The 16530-nt window shown below is 52.5% G+C and overlaps 1 protein-coding gene across 1 annotated transcript in view; it reads left to right on the plus strand.

Annotated features, from left to right (window-relative positions):
* TRIO (trio Rho guanine nucleotide exchange factor) overlaps positions 1–10347 on the plus strand; it is a 190669-nt gene extending 180322 nt beyond the window's left edge. Inside the window, exons 47-54 of the mRNA XM_081090545.1 lie at positions 1184–1322; positions 2125–2152; positions 2360–2522; positions 2780–2901; positions 4412–4490; positions 5036–5236; positions 7355–7493; positions 8028–10347. Coding sequence (XP_080946671.1) covers positions 1184–1322; positions 2125–2152; positions 2360–2522; positions 2780–2901; positions 4412–4490; positions 5036–5236; positions 7355–7493; positions 8028–8576 — 1420 coding nt within the window. The 3' untranslated portion in view covers positions 8577–10347. The remainder of the gene's footprint in view (positions 1–1183; positions 1323–2124; positions 2153–2359; positions 2523–2779; positions 2902–4411; positions 4491–5035; positions 5237–7354; positions 7494–8027) is intronic.
* The last annotated feature ends 6183 nt before the right edge of the window (positions 10348–16530 follow it).

Raw genomic sequence — 16530 nt, forward strand, 5'->3', positions numbered from 1 at the left:
GCAGGTGAAGATGGATGGTACCTTGCCTTTATATATACAGAAAGGCTAAATCAGTTAGGAAACTAGAAAACAATTTTACTGCATTAAATATTATTTTTTTAAAAAAAACAAACAACCTAAAGTCAGGTGCTGTATTCAAAAATTCCCTCTCCTGAACCCCTCTGGCTGTGGCCGAGGCTGGCCTGGCCTCTGGGATGCATGGCAGGACTTGGGGGCCTTTGAGGTCTCCAAAGGCTTCAGCCCAGAAACCCAGCCCCAAAGGCGCCGACGGTGGTCATGGCCCCGTCCCAGCTCGGCTGTGCCCTTGGCTGGGTGAGCAGCACAGGCTGTGGGACATCCCAGCCCCAAGCTGCGCCTCTGGGCTCGGCGCTTGCCCCTCCCACCCCCCAGGGAGGCCGGGCTTGAGTTCAGGTTGCAGAAAGCCTATCTCCCATGACAGTCTCTTGTCCTGTTTCTCCTTGATACACAGAAATATTTAATTCTAGTACATTGTTCAAGTATTCCAATTTCATACTTTGTTTCTTCCAAAAATATCCTTGGCACTGTCTTAGGGTTTTCCAGAGAAATAGGAGAGAGAGAGAGAGAGAGAGAGAGAGAGAGAGAGAGAGAGAGGAGAATGAATAGAGAGAGAGGGGCCGGGGGGGGGGGGGGGGGTTGTATAAGGATTTGGCTCGTGCAATTAGGGAGGCCAGCCAGTGCAAATCTGCCGTGGGGGCCAGCGGCTGGAGTCCCAGGGAGCCTGTGGTGCAGATGAGATCTGAAGGCGTTCTGCTGGAGAATGTTCCCTCTTGCTCAAAGCGGACGGCCTTTTCGTCCTAGTCGTATCTTAAACGGAGGGATGAGGCCCACCACTGCATGAAGAGTTACCGGCTTTACCAGTTAAAAAGTTAATCTCATGCAGAAACACCCAGGATAATTGGCCAAACTGCAGAGCACCCAGGGCCCAATCAGTTGATGCATAAAGGTACCATCCCAGGCACCTTTGTATGTCAGTCCCTCCTGTTTGACGTAAGAAAGTGGTGGTTTTATATCCCAGTTGTTGAGAATCACAGGAGCGTGCTCTTGGCCTTCACCGCCACCCGGTATCTGCACGCGTTGAGCAGTCGGCTTTTCTCCAGCGCTTCCCGGATCCTCGCCGAACACTGGGCAGGCAGAGCACTAAACAGTGTGCTCTCTCCCCTAGGAAATCAACATCTTGGCACACAGCACTCCGTTTAAGAAAAAAATCTGAGAAAAAAGATAAAGACGGCAAACGGGAAGGCAAGTTAGAGAACGGTTATCGGAAGTCGCGGGAAGGACTCGGCAACAAGGTATCTGTGAAGGTGAGACCGAGTGTCCCGTGAACCTGTGTCAGGACCCGTGTCGTCCCCCGTGGCAGGAGGGGCTGGCGCAGGCCCGGGGCATCGTGGAGGGCCGTGCACTCTGGGCTGGGCCGGGCCGGGCTTGCTTGGCAGCCACGTGCCAACCACACGCCACCTCTCTCAGCCCCGCCAGCAGGCCCCGTGGGCTTTGCAGAGGCTCTCGGGGGCAGTGCTGGCTGGCACGGGTACGCGATGTGTTCTAAGGAGCCAGGTAGACACGTGGACACTCCCAGGTGCACGCCTGCCTTTTACAAAGAACGCTGTTAGGTTCCCGGAAGGAGCGGAGGTGAGATTCTCAGAAGCGGATAGAGCAAAGCCACTGTGGCTCGGGCCTCCTCGGGCCACGGGGAGTGACCAGATGCTGAGGTGCAGGTCATGGCTCTAGAAATTTCCAGGCTCCAGTCAGCTTCGCTCTTGATAATCAGATTGCCTTAACCCGGGGGTTTGCCTGGGAATCTGGGGACCCTGGGTGAGGACACGGCCATCCTGCAGAAGGTAAAGGTCCAGGGACAGCTGGACTCAGCTTGTAGGATGGGGAAGACAGACGTCTCCACGTTTAAGCAGCGCTTTTGTGCTTCAAATCCACCCAAATTCTTATGACAGGAAGCTCAAGTGCATTGAAAGGAGTGAACATGTGGCCGATTGTGAATGAAACCCAGACGTGTTCTTTCCTCTTTCATGGGTTAGGGTCGCCTTGGAGGGAAAGCAATACGCCTCGCAGTCGGCCGCGTTTGGTTAATGCCTGTGTGCTTTTTCCTTTCAGCTTCTCAGTCCCAACTACATTTATGACGGTGAGTGCCATTACTGTTTCTGCTGGTCTGACAGGCTGCGGGTCCGGGGACAGGTCTCAGGACACACACGTGTAGCCGAGGGAGACGGGTTTTCCAAGGAGCGCTGGGCTCAGGCAGCAACTGAGTCCCATTTGTTTGTTAGGAAAGTGCTGGTGGGCGAGGGAGGGGGCCCAGAGGACCGGCGGTACTGACTCCTTTCTCCTGCAGTTCCCCCAGAATTCGTCATTCCCTTGAGTGAGGTCACGTGTGAGGCAGGGGAGACCGTTGTTCTCAGATGTCGCGTTTGTGGACGCCCAAAGGCCTCCATCACCTGGAAGGGCCCTGAGCACAACACCTTGAACAACGACGGCCACTACAGCATCTCCTACAGGTGAGGGCGGCTCACATGTGCTCGGTTTCGCAGGCAGGTTCCCCTGGGACTGACATCGCTGAGCCCATGGTCGCCTTCACATTGGGACACTTCCCCAAGGGGACATTCTGTACCTGGGTGCGCAACTAAAATTAAACGTCTGCTGAGATTCTTCGTCAGCCCTCAAGCTCCTTTTCTGGACCCCGAAGGAGAGAGGTCGGGGCTGCCAGCGGGGGCTGGGCCTCTCTGACGCGAGGTGTGTTCTCTCTGTGCGGCAGTGACTTGGGAGAGGCCTCTCTGAAGATCGTGGGCGTGACCACCGACGACGACGGCATCTACACGTGCATCGCTGTGAACGACATGGGATCGGCCTCCTGCTCGGCCAGCCTGAGGGTTCTAGGTGAGCTCACCCCTGCGCTGGAGGCTCAAGCCCAGCGCCCCCACCCCCGTCACGACCGGAAACATGAAAATAGGTCTTAACAGGAGCGGTGAGTGGCAGACCTGGGCTCTGGGGCTTCCTGGGTGGTTGACCTCTAGGCACCACTCACAAGGTCAGGCCTCTGACTCTCGCCACTGGGTACTGGAGCCAACCTCTCAACTGGAACTAGGTGTGTTCTATGCTCAAGTTTTCAAAACACATTCTTGTACCAGTTTCTCTCTTTCTCTCTGTCTCTCTCTCATATTTTTTTAACCCTCACCCAAGGATATTTTTCCATTGATTTTTAGAGAGAGTGGATGAGAGGGAAAGACAGAGAGAAATATCAATGCGAGAGAAACACATGGATTGGTTGCCTCCTGCACGCACCCGGACCAGGGCCCAGGTTGGAGAGGAGCCTTAAACGGAGGCATGTGCCCTTGACTGGAATCGAATCCAGGACCCTTCAGTCCACAGGCCGACGCTCTATCCACTGAGCCAAACTGGCTAGGACCCAGTTTCTCTTTAATCCAATCACTCAGTTGACGCTTTGGCTCTAAGAGTCTAATCTAACTTGGTCGCATGGATGTGAGTGAGAAGGAAAGGAGGGAAGGTGGTTAGCCCTGTGCAGGCTATGTGCCTGCCTCAGACCTCACAGGCCTTCTTGTGGGCGTGTCCTCCTGTCCCCTCCACGCGCTCCAGGCACCCTTGGTGGAACCCGTGTCTCTGGTCTAAGCCCTTGCTCTCTCTACTGCCCGGCAACGCCCCTTCCCGCTCCTCCCCTAAGCGGTGAGGCAGAACCCATATCGTAGCCTTTCAGATTCCCCGTACGAGCACTTGGCATATGGAGATGCTCAGTGAGTATTGATTGGCCTCCAGCTGTCACGTTGCCCGTGGCCGATGTGTGATAGGGCTAATGTGGGTTCTCGCTGATCCTGTAGCTGTGCCAGGTATCGGAAGTCGAATCCAAGAGCGAAAATAAAAATCTGAACTAAAAGGTGCATTTAGTCCAGAGCTCCCTGTGTATAGACAATAAACAGAATTGTCTTAGAACTTTTATCCCACATATATTAACGCTAACTATTTTAACCTCGTTAAGTCAAAGAAAGGCAGTAACATGATTTGGGGATCATGGCACAAGAAAGGAAGCCTTGAATTTGAGAATAAAGAACTACCGACATTCTCATTTTTAAGAAATGTCACAAATTATGCAGGTGGCTTTTTTAAAAATAAGAGTCAAGAGTGAAAGCTAAGGGAGTTAAGGGAGAGTTCAGACGAAGGGGGAGTGGGCAGTCATGGAGGAGGAAGTGTGTGTTTATCTCTGTCGCATAGTCCGTCTTTCTTCACGCTGAGCCCAGCGCCCCTTCCTGGCGGTGAGCGCCCACACTGGGCAGCCAGGTGTGCCTGCACGTGGGGCAGCACAGGTCTGCAGGCTGCCTCCCCAGATGCGCCCGCCGCCCAAACCAGGCTCAGGCAGGTGCTGCTCTCCTTGCAGGTCCAGGGAGTGACGGGATCCTGGTGACCTGGAAGGACAACTTTGACTCCTTCTACAGCGAAGTGGCCGAGCTGGGCAGGTACGACCCGAGCCCCTTTTGGGAGAGCAGCGGGTAGGACGTAGCTCGCTGGCAGTAGACAGTGAAGGTAAACGGTGTGTGTGCCAATTGGGAGTTAGAGGTGTTACATTTGCAAAGCAACCTGTGGTCACCGTTCAGTACTAAACGTTGGAAGTAACAAGATGTTTTCAGCTCAGGTTCCAGAGAGAATGACAGCCCGCTGCCATAAGCCTCCCATGGATGCAGTGGGTGACTGCTGCCCTGCACCTCGGGGACCACCAGCCGTGTCCCATGCTTGGGGAAATCTGGGAGGCGTCATCCATACCATTTCTTGTAGGACTTGGTTCTCCCGTGGAGTCCAGGTTGAGAAAGGCTGAATGTGTCCCTCGGGGTCCAGCTATACATGGAGCCGTAGGCGGGTAGCAGGGGACTCCTGCCCAGACCAGGAGCCAGGAGAAGGTGTCAGCAGAGAGGGGCTCAGGCGCGGGCACAGGTGTGGGAAGCATCCCGCCTTCTCTCCAGGGCTCACTCCGTGTCCTGAAAGCTGTTCTCCACCTGTTTTCCAGGGGCAGATTCTCTGTCGTTAAGAAATGTGATCAGAAAGGAACCAAGCAAACAGTGGCCACCAAGTTTGTGAACAAGAAGCTGATGAAGCGTGACCAGGTCACCCACGAGCTCGGCGTCCTGCGGAACGTCCAGCACCCGCTCCTCGTCAGCCTCCTCGACACCTTCGAGACCCCCACCAGCTACGTCCTGGTTTTGGAAATGTGCGTACCCCGGGCGCTCTCTCTCTGTGGCTCTCCACCTCAACTTCTTCAAGTGCTGTTTCGAGTAAAAATCGGTATTTCAGCATGCACAGAACTTCTAAAAAACATGCCTGCTCTCAGACCGCAGTTTTAGAGCTTCCCAGTAACCATGGAAAGACTACTCTTCCCACAGGAAGCAGCAAGCCAGCCCCGTCCAGGCTCCTGCGTGGTCTCAGCCAACCTGGGGTGCTCCCTAGTCCCCAAAGGACCCCAGGCCTCTGATGACACACGCCCTGGGAGGGGCTCGCCACCTGCTCTGTCTGAAGGTTCAGGCATTAAGCTCAGCCTGGGGCCAGTCCTGCCCTTCAGCTCCTGCCCATCCCCACTGAGGGCCGATGAGAAGTCAGGGTGAGAAGGGCTCCTCACCGCAAGGTCACCCCTGGAGGGGGCCTCCCACCAGAGCAGCCCCGCTGGTCCCCCGCGGGCATCTCAGTAAATAGTTCAGTCGTTTCAAAAGGAGGCGTATGACCCGGGCGCAGGGGCCCTCCACGGGGCAGTTTTGTCCCTCAGGGGACGTTGGGTGGTGTCTGGGGACCTTCTTGGTGTCATACTCAGGGTGGGGGTGACAGGACACCCCAACTGTCAGCAATGCCGGCATCAGGAAGCCCTGCCCCAGAGCATCCTGGGCTCTGTGAAACATCGCGGCATTCAGCCTTGTTTAAGTTCCGATTCCTCCTTTTTATGGGGCGTTCGTTTCTGTTTCTCATATTCCTATTTTTTGAAGAATCGGTTCGTGCCTCCACCCCACAGCCTTCAGAGGCGAGGCTCCGCAGGACTGAGCGGCACCGGCCTGGGGAGGGGGCATTTCCGGAGGGTCTCCCTGCCCAGGGCTGCACCACTGAAACCGCGCCGGCCGGCCCGTCATGGGCCCGCTCAGCCGCGCTCAGGGGCAGCAAACCTGTCAGATGGCGGAGGGAGGAGGGCAGCCCCCCCCCCCCAGGCTGTCATCACGTGCAAAGGGCATGTCCATCATGTGGGGCCTGGGCATCCTTTAAATCTCAGCTACTTCAGACGGTCGCTAAGGCTAAACAATGTCTAAGCAGAGTCCTGGCCCCTTTGGTCGCCTGGCTGGGTCCTTTCTAGCTCTAGACGCTGGAGACTCAGAACTGCCTGTCTTCCTGGGCTTTTCCACAAGAACCGCCCGTCGGTCCTCATCAGAAACTGGCCAGCCCTCCACTTTGGGCCTAGGAGTTTCAGTGCATTCAGCCGCCATTTCTTTTCACTGGGAAACAGAATGTTTGGGCATTAGGGTTAATACGACTTATTCTCATAACAAATTACTAGCAAATTCTCCGTGATTACTCTCCATTACCAGACAAGTGTTGAGCTTCCTATAAGTTTCTGTTTTGCAAACAGAGTGGGCACCATAGACCGATGTTCAGAAAGGCCGGGGCCAGACCACCACATCGCAATTCCCGCCTTCACTTACGAGCTGTGTGGCCTTGGGAAGTTACATACCGTCCTGTGCCTCAGTTTCCTCATCCATAAAATGGGGACAATAAAACACTCTCTCAGAGGATTAAATGAATTGGTAGAAGGTATTTAGTCCCCTGCATATGAGCAGCACTGTAGAAATGTTTTTTTGTTTTTTGTTTTTGTATATGTGTTTTGTAACTTTTAAAAGTAAATTCACAGTAGGAAGACTTTTGAGACCATCCTGCAGCACTTACTATATTGCCTTAGTACCTGCTTACATCATCTGTAGAGCCTTCCCATCACCCATTTTACAGATGACAAAACCAAGGCTTGGGGAGGACGCACCTCATTCCCTCATTCAGCAGAGGCCCACGTTGTTTCCTCACATCCAGGAGGCAGGGTCTGAGTGGAGACCGCTGGGCAGGAGCCTCCCAGTTCCCTCCAAGGGTGGAGCTGCCCTGGCCCCCACATGCATCTCCACAGTGACATTAACATGAAATCACCTCCTGATCCAGCCGTGCTTTCGGGGGGAGGTAGAATCTGAAACTCCGACAGCACATTGACAGAGGGGACAGATGCTGTGTTTGTTTCGTATTAGAACAGAAAGGCTTTCAAAGTACAGCAGCCCCATGCTGAAGGCCACACCCCTTCCTGCCTCCTCAGGGCTGACCAGGGGCGACTCCTGGACTGCGTGGTGCGATGGGGAAACCTCACCGAAGGGAAGATCAGGGCGTACCTGGGGGAGGTGCTGGAGGCCGTCCGATACCTTCACAACTGCAGGATCGCACACCTGGACCTCAAGGTGAGTGGGGCTCTCGGGACGGCAGCGTGTCTGACCGCGGCTCGGCCATGCGTATGGGAGCCTCTCCGCTGGTCCTCTGAAGCCAGGCCAGGTGCCCCAGGGGGACTGGGGACACTGATTTCCACTCTGTGTTTAAGAGTTTGCTTTCGGTGACCTGAGCTCTTACACGTTTCGTGGGATTTTGGAAAGTCTGGCCGTTTTGCTGGGCTGGTGTGGACTGGTTCAGCGAGGAGTAAGGAAGGGAGCGGATTGCTCTCATGCTGGGAGGGGAAAGGACCACCCAGCTTCCTACACCGGCATATGGCACACGCTGCCTCACACCGACCTCCAGGGAGGCTGGTCCAAGCCGCACCGGGCGGGTCTCCCGGTCTCCCGTGCTGCTGCCCTTCCCTCCCTCAGCGCCTGCAGAGAGTTTCACCTCGTTTTGCACGTGAACAGCTTGTTCCGGTCGACGTCACAGGTCCTGGTGAGCATCATGCCTCGGCTAACGATTGGTGTTGGGGGAAATGACGGTTGCCTTATCCTATCTTCTAGCCCGAAAACATCCTGGTGGGTCAGAGTGCAGCCACGCCGACGATTAAACTGGCCGACTTTGGAGATGCTGTCCAGCTCAATACCACCTACTACATCCACCCGTTACTGGGGAACCCCGAGTTCGCAGCCCCCGAAATCATCCTCGGGAACCCGGTCTCCCTGACCTCGGACACGTGGAGCGTTGGAGTGCTCACCTACGTCCTTCTCAGCGGCGTGTCCCCCTTCCTGGACGACAGCGTGGAAGAGACCTGCCTGAACATTTGCCGACTAGACTTTAGTTTCCCAGATGACTACTTTAAAGGAGTGAGCCAGAAGGCCAAGGACTTCGTGTGCTTCCTCCTGCAGGAGGACCCCGCCAGGCGTCCCTCGGCTGCGCTGGCCCTGCAGGAGCAGTGGCTGCAGGCGGGCCACGGCCACGGCAAAGGCACGGGCGTCCTCGACACGTCCAGACTGACCTCCTTCATTGAGCGGCGCAAACACCAGAACGACGTTCGACCTATCCGTAGCGTTAAAAACTTCCTGCAGAGCAGGCTTCTGCCTCGGGTTTGACCTGTCTTGAAGTTCTTTCTCATTCTCTTTCACCTGCCAATCAGCTGTTAATTTGAATTTCGGAGAGAAACACGAGCCAACATAACTGCTCCGCTGCCGTAGTGCACCGCGTGGAGCCGCACTCCGAGCGAGCTGGCTCGGGTGCGGGCGGCTGCCAGCCTGCTGGGTGGAGGACCTTCTCTCGCTCTGAGAGCCGAGACAGCATTGCTGTGTCACAGTCTTTTATTCAGGTTTCTGCAAAAAATAAAAAAAAGAAACTTTTTTAAACGAACACACATAGAATTTTGCAAATTTAACATTTTACAAGACTTATTCAAGGAAACGAAATGCCTATGTTCAACCACTGGTGTTAACGAACAAAACAGAGACACTGCCGCCTCCGGGGAAGACGCACCCCAGCAGCGGCCGTCCCCGCACCTGCTGCGGAGCTTGGCGTCCACCTGGCTCCAGCTTCCCAGCCACCTGGTCTGTGTGCGTCTCTCAGGGACGCCAGACTAGGCTTCTGAAATGTGCATTCAACCTCAGACTTTTGCATAAAAATAGAATGAATTGTTTTGCTCTGATGAAATGTAGGCCTTACTTGTATATAAGACTGGTCCTGCCTTCAGTCTGCCCTTATCCGCCCCCCCTCCCCTTCAAACCCCCCCTCCACCACCGGCCTTTCTCCCACTCCTGCCTGGGGTTCCTCTGGGGGCCAGAAGGTTCTGCCCATCCACTGAGGACATCAGGTTGGGCCCTACCCCATTGCCTCGCCCCCAAGCTGTCAATCAGATTGTTGAGCAGTATACAGTCAGATGAAAATACTGTAAATGCACTCATTGGGGTTTTTTTGGTTTTATTTCATATCATGTGCAATGTTGTGGCTTTAACATTTTATGCAACTATTTATGAAGACCTCTGTTGTACCTGTAATAAATATATAGAAAAAGCACATACTTCGTACAGTGAGCTTTATGGTTTTGTGCGTGTGTCGGGTGGGGCGGGGGGGAGGGGGGGTCGCAGCCCTGTGCCATCCATTCAGGAGACTTGACTCTTCGTGAAACTTGTCAGTTTTGAGGACTGTAAAAAGTGATTTCATACTCTGAATATAAAACTGGATAATAGGGTAATGTTTTAAAATGTATTATGCTATTATTCAGAATGCCAAAGTATTATTTTTTTCCCCAAAATCAGTCTGGACATTTACTACTTTTTAGACTTTTTGACATTCAACTTTCTGTACACAAATTGGCTGGACTTGGAGCTTTTGGTAAGAAATACAAGCCAATTAAGCACTCGCAGCCTTGAGCTGGCGCCCCCTGCCTGTCACTGGGCAGAGTTAGCGCTGGTGTGGGGAGGCCTTCAACAAAAGACGCTGGGGTTCTGGGCACGCTTGAATTTTTCTGGATGTCTTTTTATCTTTGTTGTGTGAAATACACTAAAACAGGCCAGCCCGCTTCCCGAGCCAGCCAGACACCTGGGTCTTGAGCCATAAAGTGGCGTAGCTAAGCTTTGCAGCTTCCAATATATTTTATTTATTCTTTTGGGTTTTGTTTCTTGTAAAATTGTACAGAAACTTTTTAAAATAAATTGGATTCAGAACTGGATGTGTATTCGTAACCTCACAACTTTTATTTGTGTATTGTTTCTTCTATTATTTCAGTTAAATTTTTACATTATTTTGCATGTATATTTCTTTGTACAGAGACCTTACATGTTTACACAGTATGATGTGATGTAAATATTTTATTTTGCCATCAGTTATTTTAAAAAATTAAACATATTTGCCTGAGTTTTTGTGTTAGGCCTTTTATTTAAATGGGTCACTACTGAATCAAAAAGAGAGGTTGGCTTCTGAGAGAGAGACTGAAGATTGGGTCAAGGAGGGCCCAGCGGGGTATTCTAGATTGTACTGGCCACTCGTGGGTCAGGGAGGGGCAGCAGGGGGGTATTCTGGGTTGGACTGGCCACTCGTGGGTCAGGGAGGGGCAGCTGGGGGGCATTCTGGGTTGGACTGGCCACTCGTGGGTTAGGGAGGGGCAGCAGGGGGGTATTCTGGGTTGGACTGGCCACTCGTGGGTCAGGGAGGGGCAGCAGGGGGGTATTCTGGGTTGGACTGGCCACTCGTGGGTCAGGGAGGGGCAGCTGGGGGGCATTCTGGGTTGGACTGGCCACTCGTGGGTCAGGGAGGGCCCAGCGGGGTATTCTAGATTGTACTGGCCACTCTTGGGTCAGGGAGGGGCAGCAGGGGGGTATTCTAGATTGTACTGGCCACTCGTGGGTCAGGGAGGGGCAGCTGGGGGGGTATTCTGAGTTGGACTGGCCGCTCGTGGGTCAGGGAGGGGCAGCAGGGGGTATTCTGGACTGGGAGTCTGCTGAACATGCCAGAACTGGGAGCTGGTGAGGCTCCTGCAGATGGTGCTCAGAACCCAAACTCAATGTATAAGCCAGAATGTCAGCTCTTCAGGTGGGCTACGCCTTGTCTTGGTTAGAATATCTGAGGTTCCCGTTTCTCGGTGAATGCAGACTCAGAGCAGAGGGAAGAGCTGTTGCACCTAAAATCGACGCTGTCCATGAGCTGATGAAAACGAAGCACTTGGGTTCAAGCACCAGTGCTCCCAGCAAACCAAGGGCCCTGCACCTGCAAAGACCCCCAATTCACCCCGCATGGCCGTCACCTTGTCCTGGGGCCTGGAAGAACAGGGCTCACATTTTCACCTGCTGCTCAAGTCCTGAAGGTAAGAGGCGTGAAAGGACAGCACTGGCCCTGAGACCTAAGCCAGGGCCGGACACTGGACACTCACTGAGCTGTGCCTCTTCCCTATCTCTGGGAGGGGAGGGGGATTCTGGTGTAATCCGAGGAAACAGAGCATTTGCTTCCTCAGATCTCTTTCTTCCATCTGGCCACTTCTTATTTACAATTCAAAAAACTGTTAGGGGGCTGGTTATTCTGGTCTGGGGCTCTCGTTCTATTGAAATCCCAGCTCAGAGGCCTCCCTTTGGGACTGCCTCATTTAAGGGGCATTTTCCTGCCTTCTCCCATGGAATAGGAGAGGCAAGGGTTTGCAAGGCAGTCTCTTACGAAGATCCAACAAAAATTAAGATTTTAAAACTAGTTGCCCCTTCTGCAGTTACTGCTTATAGAAAACATGCATCTCTGCTTCGTTTTTTTAAGTGTAAACCCTCTTGTACTGTATGGATGGTGCCAGGTAGGTACTAGACATATTGGGACGTGGGCGGACAGGATCACTTCGTAAGTTCTATAAATGTCTAATATATGCTGTGCACCTGAAACTAATATAAAATAACATGGAATGTCCAAAAAAGACCCCTTTTATTCAGTGTTACCGTACCCATCCCTTTCTTCATGACTTAAGTTTATCTCCTGTGAATGTGCTCATGCAGGAAAGAATATGCCGGACAAGTGACATAAAAACAGATTTTTGAGACACACCCTATTGGTTATTTGAGAACTGCCCACACAGCTGGATTGTTAAGATACGGTAATGACCTGGTTTTCATATTTATGTTCAAAGTCTCACATGGAAAGAGAAGCGATGCAAAGCATCAATCTTTTTTGCAAACAGGAAAAGTGCCTCCCGTGCTACACTCACCAGAGGCGGGAAGAACTCAGCATTTGTTTTCTTGTTTAATTTTATTTTGAGTGGGCAAAATAGGAAATGTAAACGAGAATGGGCATCACATCTGCTGGCCACTCAGCCTGGTCTCGCCGCTGGTCTTTCTTTGCTCGGTCACCCAGCAGCCATTGCTCTCAGCTCCGCTCCACGGCAGAAATTGACGTTGAGCAAAGTGGTACTAAAGTCCTACATTTAGACAAGAATGTCCAGTCCTCACCATTGATTAACTGTTTGCACCTCACATCCTAAAGTGCTCCCAGGTTTGGAGAGCAGGCAAACCTAGGGATGTTTGTAGCTAAGAAGCATCTGAGAAGCTGAGAGGGAGGGCCAGGGTGATGCGGTCGTTGTGTCTGTCCATTGTGTCTGCCCATTGGCAGGTTCATAACCTCCGAGCTCCAGCTTCATCTCCCACAAATGTGATTTCTTCCATAGCTCTGTCTTTTCCCCCTTCAGGGCACTTTGATTCCTCAGGCAGCTAATTGTCAATATTGGAGAATTACTGTGAAATTTTATCTTTTCTTTCAAATGATTCCCAGTGTCCCCAAGGCATTCGTGTTCCAGGGATGGTGATGAGCCCCAAACCAAGAAGCCACTGCTCGGCTGAATTTAAAAATAATGTTTTAAGAAAATGTAAGTGAAAGTCATGAACACAAGACTTCCACAGGTAGTGAGTAGCCAGGGTCTTTTATGTATATAAACTGGCTCATATCTAATGATTTTTAAAATAAAAAACCAGGAAAAATCTCACAGAAGCTGTATAAGACCTCCTCACTGAAAACTACACAATGTTGTTGAGAAACTTAAAAAGTATTAAGCAATACTTAAATAGGGCTGTTGTGAAGATTAAATTTTTAGTTAATGACCATAACCACATTTAATTACTCTATTAACTGGTGAAGGAACAGAAGCTCTCGAGTTGTAGGGTCCGTGGTCTAGAGAACGCTGATAGGGTGTCTTATGAAGACTTTGATTGTGAGCCTCAGTGCTGGGCATCTCCACTCTGTCCGTGCTCAGCATGTGGCCCCTGGGCCAGCAGCATCGACGTCGCCGAGGAGCGGTCAGAAATGCAGCATGCCATTGCCTACCTGGAGTGTTCATTCCAGCCGATCTGTCCTTCCGGCCAAAAGCGAAGCGCATCACTCGTGCTGTCTTTAACCTGTGGAATGCACGTATACAGCTTAGTGGTCACAGTAAAAATCCACGTGGTGAAAAAGACTTTAGGATTGCACACTGCACACGACCCGCAATGCATCGCTGCACCAAAGCCTGTGAACCTATAGAGGCAGAAATCATGAAGAGGCCCACCTACAAAACAGACTAACCTTAAGTCTCATTACCGCGTGACTTTTCATTACTTCATTCATGCCTAGTGCTGCTTTCTACGCATATCTATAATGAATACAGAATTAAATAAATATATTTCCGCCTGGAAAAAAAATGCAGCACGTCAGGCCCCATCCCAGACCGACTGGACCCGAATCTGCCTGAGAACAGGCTGCTCAGGGCAGCGCATGTCCAGAGGCCTGAGCAGGCCCCGGGGGCGTGGAAGGCACTGTCGGTGGCCTTCCCGTGGCTCCGCTGCCTGAGACTCCTAGAGTCAAGCCGGTGTCATCAAAAACAGACACAGAGATGAAATCTTGGCTTTCACTCGTCCATGCAGATTTTTTAAACGACAAAGATGAAAGTGGAAAGTCAGCTGGGAAGGACACAGCATCCCCAGCGTTTATTCCCCGAGATAAGTAGGCAGGGGTTTGGGGACAGGGTCAGGAGGAGAGCAGTCCGCGTGGGAGCAGCGATGAGTCAGGCGGGCCTTTGTCTCTGCACAGCCACGGTTCCTCAAGCAAGGTAAACATGCCAGGCTTTGTTAGTCTTGCCTGATAAACAACACAGAGCACTGTACACAGCTCATCAAACAATGTCCCGCAAGAGGAAAGAGTTGTTCATCTATAAATTACAGCAGCAACTTGGAAGGAAATCAAGGCCTTTGGCCAGGGACCAGACTCTCAAGAAATATGTTACCAGACTATACAGACAGCTGGGGCCTTGGGAATGAGAAAAAAGGGCATTCACATCCCACCACATCGCCAAAGGCTCGCCACCCCTTCCCTGTAGCCCTTCTCTGCTGAATTGGTAATAAAATTGCAATTAAATGTTTGGTCAAATTAGGACTTGAGCTTTCTGTTCTTCTTTGGCCAGAGGTCCCACCAGCAGTAATTTGGCGGAAGAAGTCCCAGGAAGTTCATTGGAGCTGAGACAGTCAAAGAACTAAGACCGCAGAGTTCTTAATGGAGTCCTATTGGGGGGCCCAGGGGGTGAGGTGGACAGGAGCAGATGGAGGAGTCATTTCTGTCTCAGTGTCACATTAGGGTGGCCATGCATCCTGGTTTGCCTGGGACTTTGCCAGTTTGGGCACCCTGGGGAACCCCTTAGTCCAGGGGAAGCCAGGACAAAGGTCACCCACTAACCTGTAATGGGGACTGATGGGCTCTGTGCAGACAGCTCCGGCAGGTTCCGGACACCCAGCAGCAGACACTGCCAGGGCTGCTCAGGTCTGAATCTGTAAGTCCACACTGTGGGTCCAAAACCCACGCTCTGGAGGAGAAAAGGGCAGGGGAGTCACTTCCCAAACTGGGCTCCACTAGTCCCTGAGGGGAACTCTTCCTCAGGGTGGTGTTTTTAAAACCCTGCTTTTATCCGGAAAAGGCTTCTTGAAAAATCCTTGAAAATGCTTCCTGTTTTTAATTAAGGCAATCCCTGGAACATTCCCCTGGCTTCCATAATGCCCTTGTAGTTTAGATGTAATTCTTCCTCCTCACCCCACATTAAAACCAAAACGAAGCCCAGAACGTCAGCCCCTGCGCTGCAGAAGGTGGTCTCGAATGCAGGTTGGGACTCTCCCACGAAGGACAGAATGAGCTGCGGGCAAACTGGCGGGATGGTCTGACCCGTGGTCCCTCCCGTCGGAGCAAAGGCGCCGTGTAGGATTGTGCGAGCCGCGCGCTTTCCAAGGCAAAGAACAGAGTTTCACTGGCATGTCCTCCAGCCACGGGGGCTTTGAGTGTGGGTGCACGTGTCTGGGAATGTGGCCCAGCAGCCTCGGGCGCCTGGCAGCCGTGGAGCCGGCTCACCTGGAGACGGATGGAGAGTTGCTCGAACTCAAGGCGGCTCCAGCGGGGGTCTGTAGGCGAGTCCTTGGGACCTTCTTTCCAGGGCTCCACCCACAGCACATTTTTCTGGGGCCCCTGACACCCTTGGTGCTTGCACTCATCCTATCAGTTCAGCGCTGACCCTCCAGGCTCCTTTAGGGTGCTTATTCATTACTTTGCAAGTTTCAACTTTTTTATTCTCATTATAATAGGTGACCTCTGACCCTTCACCTAGTGCAGGTTCTGTGTTGGTTTATGAATTCAGTTTTGTGTGTCCTCAATTCCTAAATGTAGGTAAAAAAACATCTGTAGCTGAAGGTCACCATTCTCCTATATTCCACTGAGTGGGCCTTGCTCACGGCGGGGGCCAGTCCCACCCCACCCTCCACACGCAGCTGAGCCTCCTGGGGTGCAGAGCAGGGCCTGTGGCTGGGGAGCGGCTCCTGACCAGCGGGCCCTGCAGGGCCTGGGAGCACAGGCAGTCCCACGCTACCCACGCACCAGGTGGAGGGCCGGGGGCTAGGAGGCAGCCATGGGGGGTAAGGGCCACCTGTTAGCAGAGGTCCTGTGAGCCGGGGATATGGTAACAGTCCTCACCCCGAGGCTGTTGTGAGAATGAAATGAGTCATCACATACACAGTCTCCAGAAGAGTGCCAGGCAGTTGGTAGGACTATTGCTATTTGCAGGGAACACCAGAAGCTCTGCCCCTGATTCTTAGACAGCATTCGTTCAGGGAATTTCTGCATAACATGGGGAGTGAAGGGACTTCCCCCACCCACATACCTGAGACAGATGTTCTTGTCATTCTCTTAGAGCAGCAACCAATTAGGTGTGTGTTCTAAAATATGAAGAAGGTGCCGTTTATGTGCAGGGTGTGGTGGAGCAGCTAACTGCATGCATTTCACGCACCTCCATACATATCCGCACAGCGAGCCCCACCCTCCACACCCACGCCTTCAGGTGAGAGTGGGCTTTGCACAGAATTGGTGCTGTGGTTACTCAAGTCCTTGCCAGGGCCACGAGTTCCCTTCAGAATTATAAAAGACAGAAGGAGACTATTTCGCCATCTACTTCCTGTCTCCCCAGTCATTCAGCCCACTGTTCTTTATGTGCATTCTAGAGGCAGCAACAAAGGTGGGAACCCCTGGCTTTTTGCTCTCCTGTTTCTTTACTGCTCTTCTCCATGGCAA

Source organism: Myotis nattereri (genome assembly GCF_964212035.1).
Source record: "Myotis nattereri genome assembly, chromosome: 4".
Taxonomy (NCBI): domain Eukaryota; kingdom Metazoa; phylum Chordata; class Mammalia; order Chiroptera; family Vespertilionidae; genus Myotis; species Myotis nattereri.